Source organism: Rhinoderma darwinii, chromosome 6 (genome assembly GCF_050947455.1).
Source record: "Rhinoderma darwinii isolate aRhiDar2 chromosome 6, aRhiDar2.hap1, whole genome shotgun sequence".
NCBI classification, from domain to species: Eukaryota; Metazoa; Chordata; class Amphibia; order Anura; family Rhinodermatidae; genus Rhinoderma; species Rhinoderma darwinii.
The window spans coordinates 82,987,113-83,005,315 of record NC_134692.1 but is presented as its reverse complement, the minus strand read 5'-3'; the positions used below and the strand labels follow the sequence as shown (position 1 = coordinate 83,005,315).

Genomic DNA, 18,203 nt, shown 5'->3' with positions numbered 1-18,203 from the left:
CTCATTAACCTTAATGATAATTAAAAAAAGCCGTCCTCGAATCCGACGTAGTCCAACGACCAAACCTGTAAGAAACCACAAACACACCAAAAACGATTAGTAACACATGTGGTAGGCTTAGATACAGGGCCCAGCAGACAGCATCACACAATCTGTGATCCTGTCTCATCGGCCCTCTAAGCCTGCCACGTAGGCTTAAAGGGGTTGTCCAATCCCTAAACATTGATGGCCTATCCTCAGGATAGGCCCCCAATAGCTGATAGGTCGGGGTCCGACTCCCGGGACCCCACCAATCAGCTATTTTGAACGGGCCACAGCGCTCGTACGAGAGCTGCTTCCCCTTCATTTCCCTTACTGGCTCACACTGTGAGTCGCCGACACGGATTCACAGTGTGAGCAACTGACCAGCCCCTACAAAACAGCTCAATGGCGGGGTACCGGGAGTCGGACCCCGCCAATCAGCTTCAGCAGACAGGGATATTAAACTTACCCTTCTCTTCAGCCGCAGCGGAGCTCCTGACTCTATCCAGGGTCGGGATGTTGTGCACGGCGCATAGCATTGTGACGTCATGCGCTGCGCACAGCGTTGTGACGTCAGGACCTCTACTGCGCTCCGGAAGCAGGAAGGCAAGTTCTGTAAGTTACTATAGCAATTGCGACCTCTGTGACCCCTATAGGTACGCCACTATATATGTACCCCAAAACGGTGCTGTTGAAAAATACAACTCGTCCCATGAAAGAAAAGGCCCTCTTACAGCTACATTGATGGAAAAAGTTGTGGCTCTAGGAATGCAACGATGTAAAAACTAAAGAAATGATTTGATCCTTAGGGTATGTTCACACGCAAACTCAAAAACTTCTGAAAGTACAGATCTGTTTTCAAGGGAAAACAGCTCCTGATTTTCAGAAGTTTTTTAAGCCATTCGCGATTTTCACTGCGTTTTTCGCTGCGTTTTTTACGGCCGTTTTTTGGGCTGTTTTCTATAGAGTCTGTGAAAAACGGCTCCAAAAACGGCTGAAGAAGTGACAGGCACGTCGGAACAGAATGCCGTTTTACCATTGAAAACAATGGGAAGATGTTTGGAGGCGTTTTGGCTCAAATTTTTAGGCCGTTTACGGCCCAAAAACGGGCGAAGATAAGCCATGTGAATATACCCTTAAACTATCCTGGACCACATTTAAGAGCACGTCGGTGTGTGGGGGTTGATGTTTGAAGCGGGCTCAACGTCTGAGCCTGCTCCGTTTGCAGCGTCAGCTGTGTATTACAGTTGACACCCGGGACTAATGTGCAGGAACACCGATTTCGCTGTTCCTGCCCGTTTAACCCCTTAAATTCTGTGATCAATCACAATTGCAGCATCTAAGACGTGAAAGAGAGGGGGTGGCCCCTCTGACAGCTCACCTGCGCCCCGACAACGCAATCCGGGGTGACGATGGTTGTCATGGCAGCCCGGGTGCCTAATTAAGGCCCCCAGGACTGCCTTTCTTCATCTCATGTTAAGCCCTGACTTTCGGCTTAACAGGAGCCTGTAAAAATGACAATATACTGCAATACATTAGTATTGCACTGCATTGTACCAGTGATCTAATAATCGCTGGTTCAAGTCCCCTAGGGGGATTAACAAAATGTGTAAAAAAAAGTTTTATAAAGTTTTTAGTAGTGTAGAAAAAAAAAAAAATAAAATCTATATATATATATATATATATTTTTTTTTTATAAACGTTAAAGAAAAACCCTTGTCCCATTTTTCCTCTAAAGTAATGTACATTTTTTTAAATTAAACAAAATGTCAGAACTATTACACTATACCATTATTTAACATGCACAGTGAACGCCGTAAAAAATTAAAATGCCATAATCGCTGTTTTTTGCTCACTTCATACAAAAAATTAAATAAAAAGTGTCATGTAGACCAAACTGGTGCCACTACAGAAACTACAGCTTTTCCCGCAAAAGATAAGTCCCCTTACCGCTCAATCGAAGGAAAAATAAATGTTATGGCTCTCAGAATGTGAGGACAAAACACAAATTTTATTTTTAACAATTAGTTTCTTACTTGTAAAAGTAGTAAAACATAAAACAAACTATATAAATATGGTATCGCCAAAATCGTATTAACCGCTACAATAAAGTTAACATTCCATTTTTCCCATATGGGGAAAGCCGTAAAAACAAAACCCCTCAAAATATTGAGGAATCACTGTTTTTTTTCCTATTCCACCCTACAAAGAACTTTTTTCTAGTTTCCCAATACATCATATAGTACAATAAATGGTGCCATGAAAAACTACAACTTGTCCCACAAAAAACAAGCCCTCATATAGCTTTATCGACGGAAAAATAAAAAAGTTAGGGCTTTTGGAAGGTTGGACGAAATATGCCGGTCCTTAAACATCTAGAGAAAAATCACACCTGTTAGAGCATATGCACCGATCAGCCATAATATTAAGGCTTAGTTTTCATGGGTTTTTTTTGTTTTTTTTGTGTTTTTGCCGCATTTTTTCTATTGTTCTGGTATTTATGTGCTTTTTAATTGCTGTGAAATAGCATTTTAAAAAAAATTATTTAAATCCTCACAGGCAAAAATTTAATTGCAAAACCAGTTCAATTCACAGTAAAATGCACACAGTATCTAAAATGTGTTAGAATGCCACCTGTCAAAAAGTTCAAGGTGTTTACTTGACCTTCAATCAAGCATCTGTCGGACATACTCCAAGACAAGTCTGATCCATGGAGGCCTTACCTCCCAACTTATAGGACTTAAAGGATCTGCGGCAAAGGTCTTGGTACCAGATACCACAGGACACCTTCAGAGGACTTGTGGAGTCCATGCCTCAATGGGTCAAAGGTGTTCTGAGGGACCTACACAAATATAGGCAGGTTGTTTTAATGCTATGGCTGATCGGTGTATAATCCAATACATGTCCTAATCAAATACAGTTGGAAACAATGTGTTAAACCTTTACATTTCTTTAATTCACATTGAATTACTATTCATGCGTTGTCAGTCTTTATTGTCAGAAGGCCATTGAAAAAAAAAAAAGGCATGTATGCATTAGTTAAATTTTCAGTACATAATATCTACTGTAAACAAGCATATATCAGCAGCACTGGACAAGAGATATAGGTTGGGTGCAAGCCTCTTAGGTCACAGTCCAATGACCCTTCAGTATACGTAAAAGGAAAGTGAGGCAGCACTACCAAATTTGTGAAAAATAATTATCTGTTTATTCCACTCGTGTGCGACGTTTCAGCTCAGAGTGAGCCTTTCTCTAGCAATATCTACTGTAGTTGTCAAGTAACTTTAAAACTGAACCTACTAATGAATTAATACATTACAGTTCAAAGTTAAATAAATAATGTCCCCTTTTATTTTTTAATTATTTTTTTTTTCAACAGACCGCATCACTTCCTATTGTAGTAATTTCTAATGTAAGTCAGCTTCCAAGTGGATGGGCTTCTATTTTATGGTACAATATGCTGACTTCAGAAACAAAGGTATGTTTATGTCTATGTAAAGTTCTAAAAATAAAAGCTGCGCACTCCTTACTGTTCTGGCTAGTTTGTGGTACTCTGGTTAATAAACTTAATTTTAGGCTTACTGTGCGTGATATTAAATGCTTATATGTAGAAAAAAGCCAAAAGTATTACAGGAGTGATATCTTTATTGTTTAACAAGAAAAGTTATTTTTGCTGCACCGAGGCACCTTCATCAGCCTAGTTTACAAAATAATTACTGAGAGAAGAACACATTTAAAAGATGTTACACAAAGACATTGTACATAGGGTACATTAAAGGAGCCTTAAACCTAGAATATTAACAAAAAAAATAAGTACAATAATCAAAACCTTTCATATTATCTATTTTTTTAGTGGTCCTGTTTTTTCCTATATCATAATTTCAAAACTTGAAAAATAAAATAGAAAACTGTTTATGGTTTTTTTCGGAGGCAGTCATGCCTCCCCCCCCCCCCCTCTAATATTAGTGCATATTAGCTGGAAGGGTGCATATTTTTTTGTCTACACAGTGAGTGCCATTTCCAATTTTGTTGGATGCCGGGGTAGGATCGGGTTGGCTCTCCCAAACTAGTTAAAGCAAAATCTGGTTTGCAGAATCGGGAGAAGCGGGATCCCGACCATGTCCCCCTGCATTCATGTTCCTGCATACTTAGGACGCAGATACAATTGAGCAGTCTACCTAGTGCTGGCAAGGCTAGTAACTTTCAGTTGCCTGCATAGATCTTTTGGTGCTTTTCCTATGATGCAGGCGGCATGATGACGTCATTGTGCCATCTGCTTTGTTCTGCTGGAGCAGGACTGTCCAGAAGAGGCCAGTTCTGCTGGAGCAGGACTGTCCAGAAGAGGCCAGTCCTACATCGCTGTGTGTGGCACTATCTACTGGGGGCTGTGTGTGGCATTATCTACAGGCGGCTGTGTGTGGCACTGTCTACAGGAGGCTGTTTGTGGCACTGTCTACAGGGGGCTGTGTGAAGCACTATCTACAGGGGGCTGTGTGTGGCACTGCCTACAGGTTACTGTGTGTGGCACTGTCTACAGGAGCTGTGTGTGGCACTGTATACAGGGGGCTGTGTGTGGCACAATCTGCATGGGCCCTGTCTACGGGGGCATTTTGTGGCACTATATACAGGCTGCACTGTGTGTGGCACTATCTACAGGGTGCACTGTGTGTGGCACTATCTACAGTGTGCACTGTGTGTGGCACTATAGAGGGGGCACTGTGTGTGACTCTATCTACAGGGGGCACTGTGTGTGTGGCACTTTCTGCATGGAGTACTGTGTGGTTCACGTTTTACAGGGGGCATTGTGTAGCGCACTTTCTACAGGGGGCATTGTGTGGCGTACTTTCTACAGATAGATTCAATACAGTTGACCAGTATCGATTCAATTTTGAACATCGCCACATCAAATGTATGAAAACAGCCTGACCTATATTACACCTAGGACAAGTATCATTCTCTCTACATCCCACACTGTACAGACTTTTTGGAGTAAAGTGCAAGCGGTTTACCAACATAGATTGGGAGAATCTATGTGAATAATTCAATGACACACTATTAACCCCTTTAAACACATCCCTTCATGTGACTATGTAGTCCTTCCCCAAGTCTTTCCCCCAGTTTGCATTTAAATCTGTCCTTACTTGGCTATCTATATTCGTGAAGACACTTAATTCATTATACACCAAGTGACCCCTTTTCTTTTCCCCCCATTATATAATTTTTTTAATAGTTCCTCTGAACCAAACTTGAAAAATTATTTATCACATGTCACTTCCCAAGCGTGAATTACTGCAACATACTGCAAATAAAGGGATCCAGATAAAATACCGAACTTCCTCTGTAATGTATCTAATGTTTTAATTTCCCCATTGATAAATAGATGTAGATTTTGGAGAATACCACAGTTCTCCCAAAATCTACCATCCTCTTGCTTTACAAATCGAGTGATAAATACATTCCTCCATATAGGGGTAAAGGAAACATTCCTAACTCCCAATTTCTGTTTAACTGCACTCCACACCTTATACAGCATGCTAAAAACCTTATACCTCGCAGACATCTTACTAAAGTATACTGCCACCAAAACCTTCCATGCAAAGCCCCCCGAAGTCAAGATCAATTTGTTTGCTGCTGAGTTTTCTCAATTATTGAGCTGTTGGATTTTTTGAAGAAAGGATATACAACCTTCAAAGATAGGGATTTTGCAAATACCCTCACTTTTTTTATTTTATATAAAGTGAGTTGTGGGAACCACAAAGGTGTATATCACCAATTTATACTGATTTTATTTAGGAGATAGGGAGAAAGGGAAAGAGTTGTGGTTCCTTTGTAAAATTGAGAGTAATAAAAATAATAAACTTTATTGACTAATTAATTTTAAAATTATAAAATGAATTTTTTTACAAATGTCCAATGTAGGTCAGAATAAATTGCAGTGCAGATGACCCCTTGTCCTGCACTATAAGAGCAAAATTTGCCTGTTAATCGTTAACTGTCCAATGCTATTGTCATACAAAAACCATATTCAGATCTTAGGCTGAAATTGATAGATAAATTGTTTTAAATTGTGCTTTATTCTCTACTCTATGGTGGATTGAGTAGAGATCTGATAACAGTGGTATATTGATTTTTATTCCAAGTGTGCTTATATTGTGTGCACTGAATAAATCAGCTTTGCTGCTAGTCAGTGGACACTATCAGTTTCCTAGAGTTCTCTTATGTGCACTGAGTGTATCATAAATGTTGTTAGTTAGTGAACATTGTATCAATTTCTTGAGATTCTCATGAATGCACTGAGTGTATCAGCATTCAATGTTAGTTAATAGGCATTGTATCCATTTGTTGAATACATTGAATATATCAGCATTAATTATTATTCAATAGTCACTATTACAGCGTCTCTTCTTTGGTATAAATACCAAATATAATAGGCAGAAGCACGATAGAATATTGTGCTAGAGTTTGAGCATTAAATTATAGTTGCTGAACAGTGTAGCCTGTATGAATAAGCGCCACAAAAATACCCCAATTCTTAAGTGCTTGCTGTCAGTTTTCACCTTGTGTTCGTGGGAACTCGTAGGCAGCAGCACATTAAGGTATTTTGGCTAGATAGCCTGTGTGTTCAACCTTTGTGGATGGAGTACACTTATAATCCTCACTATTGGGGTCAGCAACGTTGTAATTGTCGTGCTGAAATTTTTAGTTATTTGAACAGCGATGTAGTAACTTATGTAAAATTAGCACTACTGAAAGCCCTGATTCTTATGTGCTTGCTGTCAGTTACCACCATAGTACGTGGAAGACTGTCAGCAGCAGCAGTGTAAATAGCATACAACGCTGATCCTTCACAAATAGGATCAGCAGCAATGCAGCTCGTCTGTTTGAAGATGGCAGTGTACTTTGTAAGGTGCCTTATTGATTAAGTGCTTGCTGTCTGTTCTCACCGTCGTCACGGGAGAAACAGTGAATAGCAACACGATGTAATAAAGTGGCTGAGCAGCCTGTGTGTATCAATTTTCTGGTTCAGTGAACGCTGTCAGGGATTCAGCCCAGCAGTGTAGTGTAATAATGTGGCTGAACAGCCTGTATACATCGATTTACTAATTCAGAGAACGCTGTCAGGGAATCAACCCAGCAGCGTATATCAAATTGTAGGCACCGCTCTCTTCCAGGGAGCAGCGTTTATTCATACAAGTCGTTGCCGACTATTGATTGATGTTATAGGTAGCATTAGGTAGAGTTAGGACCTTATACATTATATAATGTCAAGGTCAAGAGGAAGCCGGAATGCCGGCGAAACGCGCGTCGGGTGTTTAGTCCTAATTTAGCAACCAATGTATAAGGTCCTAACTCTACCTAATGCTACCTATATCATTAATCAATAGTCGGCAACGACTTGTATGAATAAACGCTGCTCCCTGGAAGAGAGCGGTGCCTACAATTTGATATACGCTGCTGGGTTGATTCCCTGACAGCGTTCTCTGAATTAGTAAATCGATGTATACAGGCTGTTCAGCCACATTATTACACTACGCTGCTGGGCTGAATCCCTGACAGCGTTCACTGAACCAGAAAATTGATACACACAGGCTGCTCAGCCACTTTATTACATCGTGTTGCTATTCACTGTTTCTCCCGTGACGACGGTGAGAACAGACAGCAAGCACTTAATCAATAAGGCACCTTACAAAGTACACTGCCATCTTCAAACAGACGAGCTGCATTGCTGCTGATCCTATTTGTGAAGGATCAGCGTTGTATGCTATTTACACTGCTGCTGCTGACAGTCTTCCATGTACTATGGTGGTAACTGACAGCAAGCACATAAGAATCAGGGCTTTCAGTAGTGCTAATTTTACATAAGTTACTACATCGCTGTTCAAATAACTAAAAATTTCAGCATGACAATTAGAACGCTGCTGACCCCAATAGTGAAGATTATAAGTGTGCACCATCTACAAAGGTTGAACACACAGGCTATTTAGCCAAAATACATGTACTGCTGCCTACGAGTTCCCACGAACACAATGTGAAAACTGACAGCAAGCACTTAAGAATTGGGACATTTTTGTGGCTCTTATTCATACAGGCTACCGCATCACTGTTCAGCAACTATAATTTAATGCTCAAACTCTAGCACAATATTCTATCGTGCTTCTGCCTATTATATTTGGTATTTATACCAAAGAAGAGACGCTGTAATAGTGACTATTGAATAATAATTAATGCTGATATATTCAATATATTCAACAAATGGATACAATGCCTATTAACTAACATTGAATGCTGATACACTCAGTGCATTCATGAGAATCTCAAGAAATTGATACAATGTTCACTAACTAACAACATTTATGATACACTCAGTGCACATAAGAGAACTCTAGGAAACTGATAGTGTCCACTGACTAGCAGCAAAGCTGATTTATTCAGTGCACACAATATAAGCACACTTGGAATAAAAATCAATATACCACTGTTATCAGATCTCTACTCAATCCACCATAGAGTAGAGAATAAAGCACAATTTAAAACAATTTATCTATCAATTTCAGCCTAAGATCTGAATATGGTTTTTGTATGATAATAGCATTGGACAGTTAACGATAAACAGGCAAATTTTGCTCTTATAGTGCAGGACAAGGGGTCATCTGCACTGCAATTTATTCTGACCTACATTGGACATTTGTAAAAAAATTCATTTTATAATTTTAAAATTAATTAGTCAATAAAGTTTATTATTTTTATTACTCTCAATTTTACAAAGGAACCACAACTCTTTCCCTTTCTCCCTATCTCCTAAATAAAATCAGGATATACAACATTAAATCGGGTAAAGCAAACCCTCCCTCTATCACTGGGCGGCATAATTTACTATATTTAATACGTTTTCTTTCCCCGCCATATTAGGTCATTAACAATTGATTCCAGCATGTTGAAAACTTACCCGGAATCCAAACTGGGGAATTGCCAAATCTATGCAAAACCGTAGAAAATATAACCATTTTGATCAGGGCAATCCCTGGGGCCCTGGATAGAGGGAGACTATTCCAAGTTTTTACCTTCTTAAAGTACTCATGAGAATATTTAAAGCTGTATAATCCTCTAATTTTTTTGAAATGACAATGCCCAAATAACGAATTTGATCCACAATTTGGAGATTTCCTTGTACTTGATTGGGTCTACACTGGAGAAGGGGAGGTACATTGATTTGAACCAGTTGATCAGGATACCCGACAGAGCCCCAAACTCCTGATACACGTGAACGACATGCTCTACATCTGACGATTGCCTAAGATACAGTAGCATGTCATCCGCTTACAAGGAAATGTTTTCCTACTCACCCCCGAACAGAAACACCCTGATACATGGGTTTGCCCTTATCTTCAATGCAAGGCATTCAACAACAATTGAGACTAAAAAAGGGGATAAAGGACATTCCTGTCGAGTACCTCTAGCTAAATCACAAAAAGGTGAATTTATCCTACTCACACCCACCTTAACCCTCACTGATTACACACGATAGATCATCAGTATATGATAGGTGCGGTCCGACACCTGGACCCTGCACCGATGAGCTGCTCTGGCTGCCACCGGGCACCAGATGTTTTGAACTGTATGCAGTAGTTGGGGCCGGAAGCAGATGGCTCCGGCCAATTCATAGCGGCCGTTCTGCAGAACTTGAATAGGAGCAGAGCTGCAGTACTGCAGGTCGGCCGATATTCCTTGACCGCAGCCATCTGCTTCCGGCTCCAGCTACTGTATACCGTTCAAAATATCTGGTGCCCGGGGCAGCCTGAACAGCTGATCGATGCGGGGTCCGGGTTTTGGACCTGCACCGAATATACTGATGACCTATCCTGTGGATAGGTCATCAGTTGTCTGGTTGTAGACAACCCCTTTAAGCCTATATTTGGAAGTGGTCATTGAGTAATCCAGAAAGAGCATTATCTGGGCTCCATTTACCGCCAAATTCTCCCTTGAACATGTATTTTTTAGGATTATGTCCCGATCCCTTGCATATAACATCTTAACCAATATGGGTCTTGATGCCTGACCTACAGGTCTGGGTTTAAATGGGACTCTATGAGCCCTTTCCACTGAAAAGACCTGTCGATATCCTGTGGATATGTCATGAATGTCCCTGATGGGAAAACCCCTTTAAGTTCAAGGATGCATTAGACAGGACAAATCTGTGGGCTATACCATTCTACTGTGAAGAGGCAGGGGCCTACTTGACAGTCATAAGAAAGGTATGTGAGCAGAATTTTCTACATGTTTATTAGAAAATTGTATGATTTGCTATTCTACAATTAAACTTATTAAAATCAGTCAACCCCTTTAAACAACAGTTGTATGCGTTTGTTTTGCAATGTATTAACATAGATAAGGCTATGTTCACACCATGTTCAGTGTACACACTGAGAGATACTCGTGGTGCATATGCTTAAAGAGGCTCTGTCACCACATTATATTGCCCTATATTGTACATGATGTGATCGGCGTTGTAATGTAGATTACAGCAGTGTTTTTTATTTAGAAAAACTATAATTTTTGACGAAGTTATGACCTATATTAGCTTTATGCTAATGAGTTTCTTAGTGAACAGCTGGGCGAGTTTTACTTTTTGGCCAAGTGGACGTTCAGAGGAGTGTATGACGCTGACCAATCAACGTCATACACTTCTCCCCATTCATTTACACAGCACATAGCTATATAGAAAAGTGTATTACGCTGATTGGTCAGCGTCATACACTCCTCTGTACAACGCCCACTTTGCCAAAAAGTAAAACACGCCCAGTTGTTCATTAAGAAACTCATTAGCATAAAGCTAATATAGGTCATAACTTCGTCAAAAATGATCGTTTTTCTAAATAAATAACACTGCTGTAATCTACATCATATCATGTACAAGATAGGCCACTTATAATGTGGTGACAAAGCCTCTTTAATGTGTTCATAGACCCTTACAGACCCGACAGATACCTAGAGTGTCCTCTTGACATCCGCTAGTAAATATTTGTGGGTATGCCTTGTTTTTTGCTGTAAAGTAAAGAGTATTGGCCAATGCAAAAAAGACATATACCGCAAAGTTTATGGGTTTTTAAAAGGGTTGTCCAGTCATAAGAAGTTGTTGGCCTATACTCAATATCTGATTGGTGGGTGTCCAACTAATGGCACCCCCCACCGATCAGCTGTTTTGAAGGGGCCGCGGTGCTCGTAGGAGCATCATTCCTTATTTGCTCGTACTGTGAATCGCCGCCACACTTGTAGAGGCAGTTCACAGTATTACAGCCTACTCCCATTGAAGTGAATGAGAAAAGTCTATAATACTATTAACCGCCGCTAAAAGTGTGTCGGCACAATACGAGCAGTGACGGTAATGAAGGGAAAGCAGCGCTCGTGCGAGAGCAGTGACCGATTCAAAACAGCAGACCGACTGGTATGCTGGGAGTCGGACCCCCACTGATCAGATGTTACATAGTTACATAGGTAGTACGACTGAAAAAAGACACATGTCCATCAAATTCAACCAAGGGACAAGAAGGGAAGGTAAAAATTTCTACTCATAGGAGCTAATATTTTTTTGTTCTAGGAAATGATCTAAGCCTTTTTTTAAAGCCATCTACTGTCCCTGCTGTGACCAGCTCCTGCGGTAGGCTATTCCATAGATTCACAGTTCTCACAGTAAAGAAGGCTTGTCATCTCTGTAGGTTGAACCTTTTTTTCTCCAGATAGAGGGAGTGCCCCCTTGTTTTTTGAGGGGGTTTTACATGGAACAGGATTTCACCATATTTTTTGTATGTGCCATTAATATATTTATATAAATTAATCATGTCCCCCCTTAGTCGTCTTTTTTCAAGACTAAATAGGTTTAATTCTTTTAATCTTTCCTCATAACTTAGATTCTCCATGCCATTATTAGCTTTGTTGCTCTTCTTTGTATTTTTTCCAACTCCAGGGCATCCTTTCTATGAACTGGAGCCCAGAACTGAACTGCATATTCTAGATGAGGCCTTACTAATGCTTTGTAAAGTGATAATATTACATCCCTGTCCCACGAGTCCATGCCTCTTTTAATACACGACAATATCTTGCTGGCCTTTGAAGCAGCTGATTGACATTGCATGCTGTTATTTAGTTTGATTTACAAGTACACCCAGATCCTTCTCAACAAGTGAATCCCCCAGTGTAGCTCCCCCGAGGACATATGATGCATGCAGGTTGTTGGTACCCAGATGCATAACTTTACATTTATCTACATTAAACTTCATTTGCCAACTGGATGCCCAAACGCTTAGTGTGTTTAAGTCTGCTTGCAATTCACGAACATCTTCCTTAGACTGAACTATATTTCATAGCTTGGTGTCATCTGCAAAAATAGAAATAGTGCTATTAATCCCATCCTCTATATCAATAATAACTGATATCCTGATTATAGGCCATCAATTTGTTATGACTAGGCAATCCCTTTAACATGGGGGACTATGTATAACGTATGCCACTGTATGATATACAGTGTCATATATCGAGGCTTTTCGTTTGGTACATATGCCGGGAGATTTCCCCACCATATGATCCTAACATTGTCACTAGATGTAATGTGAGCAGAGACTAAACTGTAATAGTCTCTTTTGGAAATTCAATTATTCTAAATGATTGATGTTTTTTGTAAACTATACTCAAGCGCGCTCTTTTTTTTCAGAATTTATCTTTTTTCCTAAACCCACCAGCAGCGAGATGGGCACAGTTGTCTGAAGTGCTAAATTGGCAATTCTCCTCTGTAACTAAAAGGGGACTACATGCAGATCAACAAAATATGCTGGAGGAGAAGCTATTAGGTAAGATAGTAATAAGTGTATTTTGATATTTAGGTGGAATTTTATTGCAGATATTAGTTTTTTAAAACCAAAACTGGTATTGAATCCAAAGAAGTAGAATATTTTTACTGACAAATTTATTTTATTTTAGGATCCATTTCTGGCTTTGGCATGCAAAAATTGCACTAAAAGCAGGAAAGCCTTTCCAATTTTTTTTTTTTGGGGGAAACAGGTCTTACTTTCTTATGAAGGCTTTATGGTTTTGTTCCGGTTACTTCTCAGAATAAGCGGTCATATGTGTGTACATGAGGAATAGCACTATTTCTGGCCATTATATGACTTGTTTTCTGAATTTTTAGCAGCATTTTCCTCTGCAGGCTCCATCTCTAATTCTCAGTTATCTCTCAGCTAGTGGGCAGAGCCTATGGCTGTCATGTCTTCTATACTCTGCACACATAAAAGAGGAGAATCCTGCTCTCCTATGTCTACCACATATATAGAAGCTGCAGCAGCATGAAGGACATTATACAGCAGTAATTAGCAGTGCAGCTGAGAATCCAGCACTGTGGGAGATATAACTTACCAGGTAGCTGCTGCAGCATCTGCTCCTGCTCACCCCTCCCCTCTCCATAGACTTGTATTGGCAGCGTGTCTGTGTCTGATTCACTCTTTCTATGTTCCCTTCTCCTGCTCCCCCTCCCTTCTCTGCAGACTTATATATGTAGGCAGTTAAGGGACACACACTAACCTTCTGCAGTCCATCAATTTTGCTCTGGTCCCAGGAATGATAAAACAACTACATTTTAACAGTATGTAAATTACAAAGTGGATCTACATCAGGCATACTATTAGATCAGCTTAAATTTTTGGAAAAGTAAGTGTTCATTTAAATTTAATCCTCTCAAAAGTACTGTAGCTCCGATTTTGTTCATGTGAATGCAACCTTAGGTCTTCACACGTAAGGTTGTTTTGAGCTTGATAATTGCATTCAAATAGTTAAAAAATATTTCTATTCAATAAGTGTCCCACATGTTTCTTGAATTTTATTGCTCAACTGATCATGCCATAAATCTCCTGCTCTCCGATGTGGGAGTGTCTGGTTGCCACAGCAACTGGTGCTTTCCTCTGATGTCGCCCAAACGGCCAGTTTAAAGGAGACCTTGGCCATGTCTCCTGGTTTCAAGATCACGGTACAATTTTGGCTTGGCTATTGTTCCTGCGCTTATTGATTCTGTTTTTGACTCCGGACCTTTACCTCTGCCTTGTTCCTATATTGCGCTCCTTTCTCACCCTTTGGATTGTCTCTATGTTTCTGTAGATCTACTACTGGTATCGACTCTTGACCTGACTCCTGACTACGTTCTTTCACTTTCTTCGGTTTGCTACATCCCGATTGCTGATCCATTAATAACCGCTGTCAATGTTCCTGACTTTGCTACAAGTTCTTTGCTACAGTGTACCTGCGGCCAATCGGTGACTATTGTGTCGACCGCAAACATTGGAATCCGATCAGGAAAGGCTATTATTCCTTGTGGAGGTTAAAGGTTAAGAAAGAGGAGATTCCTTAGACTCCGCAACACAGTCTAGCTGGAGACAAACCAATTGCAGCTTTGAGGATCCACTTCTTAACAGTATAATTAGAAAGTTAAAAAATAGTAATTTACTGAATAAAGCTCTGGCCCCTTTTCCACAGGCAGAAGTGAGGAGTTCAAGTCTCATCAAATTTTTACTGCTCTTAGAGGGTTCCTGATTCTGAGCTGGAACAGCCCACTGTGTGGGGAGAAACTGTAATCCCGATTTCCCACGTAGAGTAAGCGCTGCGGAATTTCCACAATGGAATTTTGTACGGAAATCCAGCAGCATATACAGTAGCAGCAAAGTGGATGAGAATTAGAAAATGTCATGCCAACGCTGCGGAAAAAACCCTGCAGTGTAAACGTTAATAAATTTACCTGCGCTGCGGAACTTAAATCCACAGCATTTCAATATATGCTGTGTTTTCTTTGATGTTATTTTGCGGATTTTACTTATTGAATTCACTGGGGATGCAAAACTCGCATCAGAAAGCCAAGTGTGATGGCTTTTGCAACGGAATCGCAACGATTCTGCCACAAAAATCGCAGCTCAGGAAAAAAAACCATGCTTATCCAGAACTCTCTCCTTCTTCCTACAGTCCGGCCTCCTGGGATGACGTTTCATCCCTTGTGACCGCTGCAGCCAATCACAGGCTGCAGTGTCACATGGCCTACAAACTCATCTTGGGAGGACCCCACTACACGCAGAAAAGAGGGAGGTGTTCAGTATGGGCGTTTTATTTTTTACCCCAGCGCTGCATTCCGTAGCAGAAATTCAGTTTGAAAAACCGAAGGAATGTGCTGCGGGTTCCAGGTCCGCTGTGCAGTTTTGGGAACCCGACCTAAGTGTGCATGCTACGCTGCTTCTGTAACTTCCGTTCACTTCTATGGGCGTTACGGAAACAGCGTAGCTCAGCGAGCGGCGCTGTTTTCGTACTCCCGACCATATAGTCAGGAAGTGGCAGGGAGGCAGCTGCAGCGGAAAAATATAGAACAGGGTTTAGGGGGCACCGTTCTAGAGATCGGTACGGGTCCCTTATCTATCTGACATTTATGACATAGCCTGTGGATATCTTCAGAAAAAGCGTGGTGAACAGCAGCACACGTCTCCCAAGTTTCAATCAATAAGTTCTTTTATTGGTCAAACATCCAGTAAAAAAATGGCAATGTTTCGACCCGTGACAAGTGGAGGGTCTTTCTCAAGCCTAACAATGTCTCTAACAGTGTGAGTTTAAATAAGGAAGTATACAACATCACATGGTGCAGGTAATCCAATCAAGACATCAGCATGTCAGAGACTCACACAGGTGTACAAATACATGCATAGCAGTGTTCTCATATAAAAGTGTTCATAGTGCATCATATTCCACTAAATGACAATCAGTTATATATATCATTAGAAAAAACAAGAGGAGACAAAAGGCATAAAGCAAAAAAATTCAAAGAGTGGATTAGCTCCCCACACTGCAGCAGCAGCAGTCAGCGTTCAGCTAGTGTTAGGCTGGGTTCACACGACCTATTTTCAGGCGTAAACGAGGCGTATTATGCCTCGATTTACGCCTGAAAATTCTGCTCCAATACATCGGCAAACATCTGCCCATTCATTTGAATGGGTTTGCCGACATACTGTGCCGACGACCTGTCATTTACGCTAAGTTGATAGGCTATATGATAGGCTTCCTGTCAGAGTGACAGGAAGTCACTGTGTCGTTCCCGATGGCACACTGTCGGCGACAGTGTGCATCGGGAACTTGGAGATCAGCTGTCCCCGACAGCTGACACTCCAGTGTTGCCGATCAGCGGCTCATCGCTGCTGATTTCGGCAATTAACCCGTTACATGCGGGGCTCGAATGCGATCTCCGCATGTAGCGGGTTTGTAGCGCATCAGCAGCCCCCATGCAATCGTGGGGGCTTCTGATGCTTGTGATGGCACCCGGGGGCCAGACAACGGCCCCTGGGTCTGCCATGTATGTCAGCCTATGAGGATCAGCCTCTGCTGATCCTCGTAGACTAACTGTCAGAGTGACTGTGACGTCACACTGACAGTTGGAATACGTTACACTACCTATGTAGTGTAATGTATTCTAGCAGCGATCAGAGCTGCAGGTCAAAAAAATAAAAAGTAAAGTAAAAAAATGGCAATGTTTCGACCCGTGACAAGTGGAGGGTCTTTCTCAAGCCTAACAATGTGTCTAACAGTGTGAGTTTAAATAAGGAAGAATACAACATCACATGGTGCAGGTAATCCAATCAAGACATCAGCATGTCAGAGAGACTCACACAGGTGTACAATTACATGCATAGCAGTGTTCTCATATAAAAGTGTTCATAGTGCATTATATTAAACATTCCACTAAATGACAATCAGTTATATATATCATTAGAAAAAACAAGAGGAGACAAAAGGCATAAAGCAAAAAAATTCAAAGAGTGGATGAGCTCCCCACACAGCAGCAGCAGCAGTCAGCGTTCAACTAGTGTTAGGCTGGGTTCAGAGCTGCAGGTCAAAAAAATAAAATGTAAAGTAAAAAAATGGCAATGTTTCGACCCGTGACAAGTGGAGGGTCTTTCTCAAGCGATCAGTTTACGACCACATATGGGGTATTGCCGTAATCGGGAGAAATTGCTTTACAAATGTTGGGCGGCTTTTTCTCCTTTATTCCTTGTAAAAATGAAAAAATTCTGTTTCCACAGAAAAATAGGTGATTTTCATCTTCACAGACTAATTCCACTAAATTCTGCAAAAAAACTGTGGGGTCATTTTTCTATACCCCTAGAAAAATGCCTTGAGGGGTGTAGTTTCCAAAATGGGGTCACTTTTTGGTGGTTTCGACTGTTTAGGTACTACAAGACCTCCTCAAACCTGACATGGTGCCTAAAATATATTCCTAAAAAAAGGAGGCCCCAAAATCCACTAGGTGCTCCTTTGCTTCTGCGACCTGTGTTTCAGTCCATTAGGACACTAGGGCCACATGTTGGATATTTCTAAAATCTGCAGAATCTGGGCAATAAATATTGAGTTGCGTTTCTCTGGTAAAACCTTCTGTGTTACAGATTTTTTTTTATTATTACAAATGAATTTCGGCAAAAAAAATGAAATTTGTAAATTTCACCTCTACTTTGCCTTAATTCCTGTGAATACCTTGAGGAGTGCAGTTTTCAAAATGGGGTGATTTATGGGGACTTTCTAATATATAAGGCCCTCAAAGCCACTTAAGAACTGAACTGGTCCGTGAAAAAATGGCCTATTGAAATTTTATTGAAAATATGAGAAATTGCTGCTAAAGTTCTAAGCCTTGTAACGTCCTAGAAAAATAAAAGTACGTGAAAAAAAATGATGCAAACATAAAGTAGACATATGGGGGATGTTAACTAGTAACTATTTTGGGTGGTATTACTATCTGTTTAACAAGCAAATACATTTAAATTTAGAAAAATGCTAAAATGTGAAGTTTTTCACAAATAAATATTTAATTATCGACCAAATTTTTTCACTAACATAAAGTACAATATGTCACGAGAAAACAATCTCTGAATTGCTTGGATAGGTAAAAGCATTCCGGAGTTATTACCACATAAAGTGACACATGTCAGATTTGAAAAAATCATCTGTGTTCACAAGGCCAAAACAGGCTGTGTCCTAAAGGGGTTAAACTCACACTGTTAGACACATTGTTAGGCTTGAGAAAGACCCTCCACTTGTCACGGGTCTAAACGTTGGCATTTTTTTACTGGATGTTTGACCAATAAAATAACTTATTGATTAAAACTTGGGAGACGTGTGCT

General features: G+C 40.5%; 1 protein-coding gene across 2 annotated transcripts in view; it reads left to right on the top strand.

Annotated features, from left to right (window-relative positions):
- The window catches only part of STAT1 (signal transducer and activator of transcription 1), a 1,010,933-nt gene that overhangs the window by 688,136 nt on the left and 304,594 nt on the right, over nt 1-18,203 (top strand). For both annotated transcript variants that reach the window (XM_075829995.1, XM_075829994.1), the window contains 2 exons: nt 3,401-3,499; nt 12,728-12,863. In XM_075829995.1, coding sequence (XP_075686110.1) covers nt 3,401-3,499; nt 12,728-12,863 — 235 coding nt within the window. The remainder of the gene's footprint in view (nt 1-3,400; nt 3,500-12,727; nt 12,864-18,203) is intronic.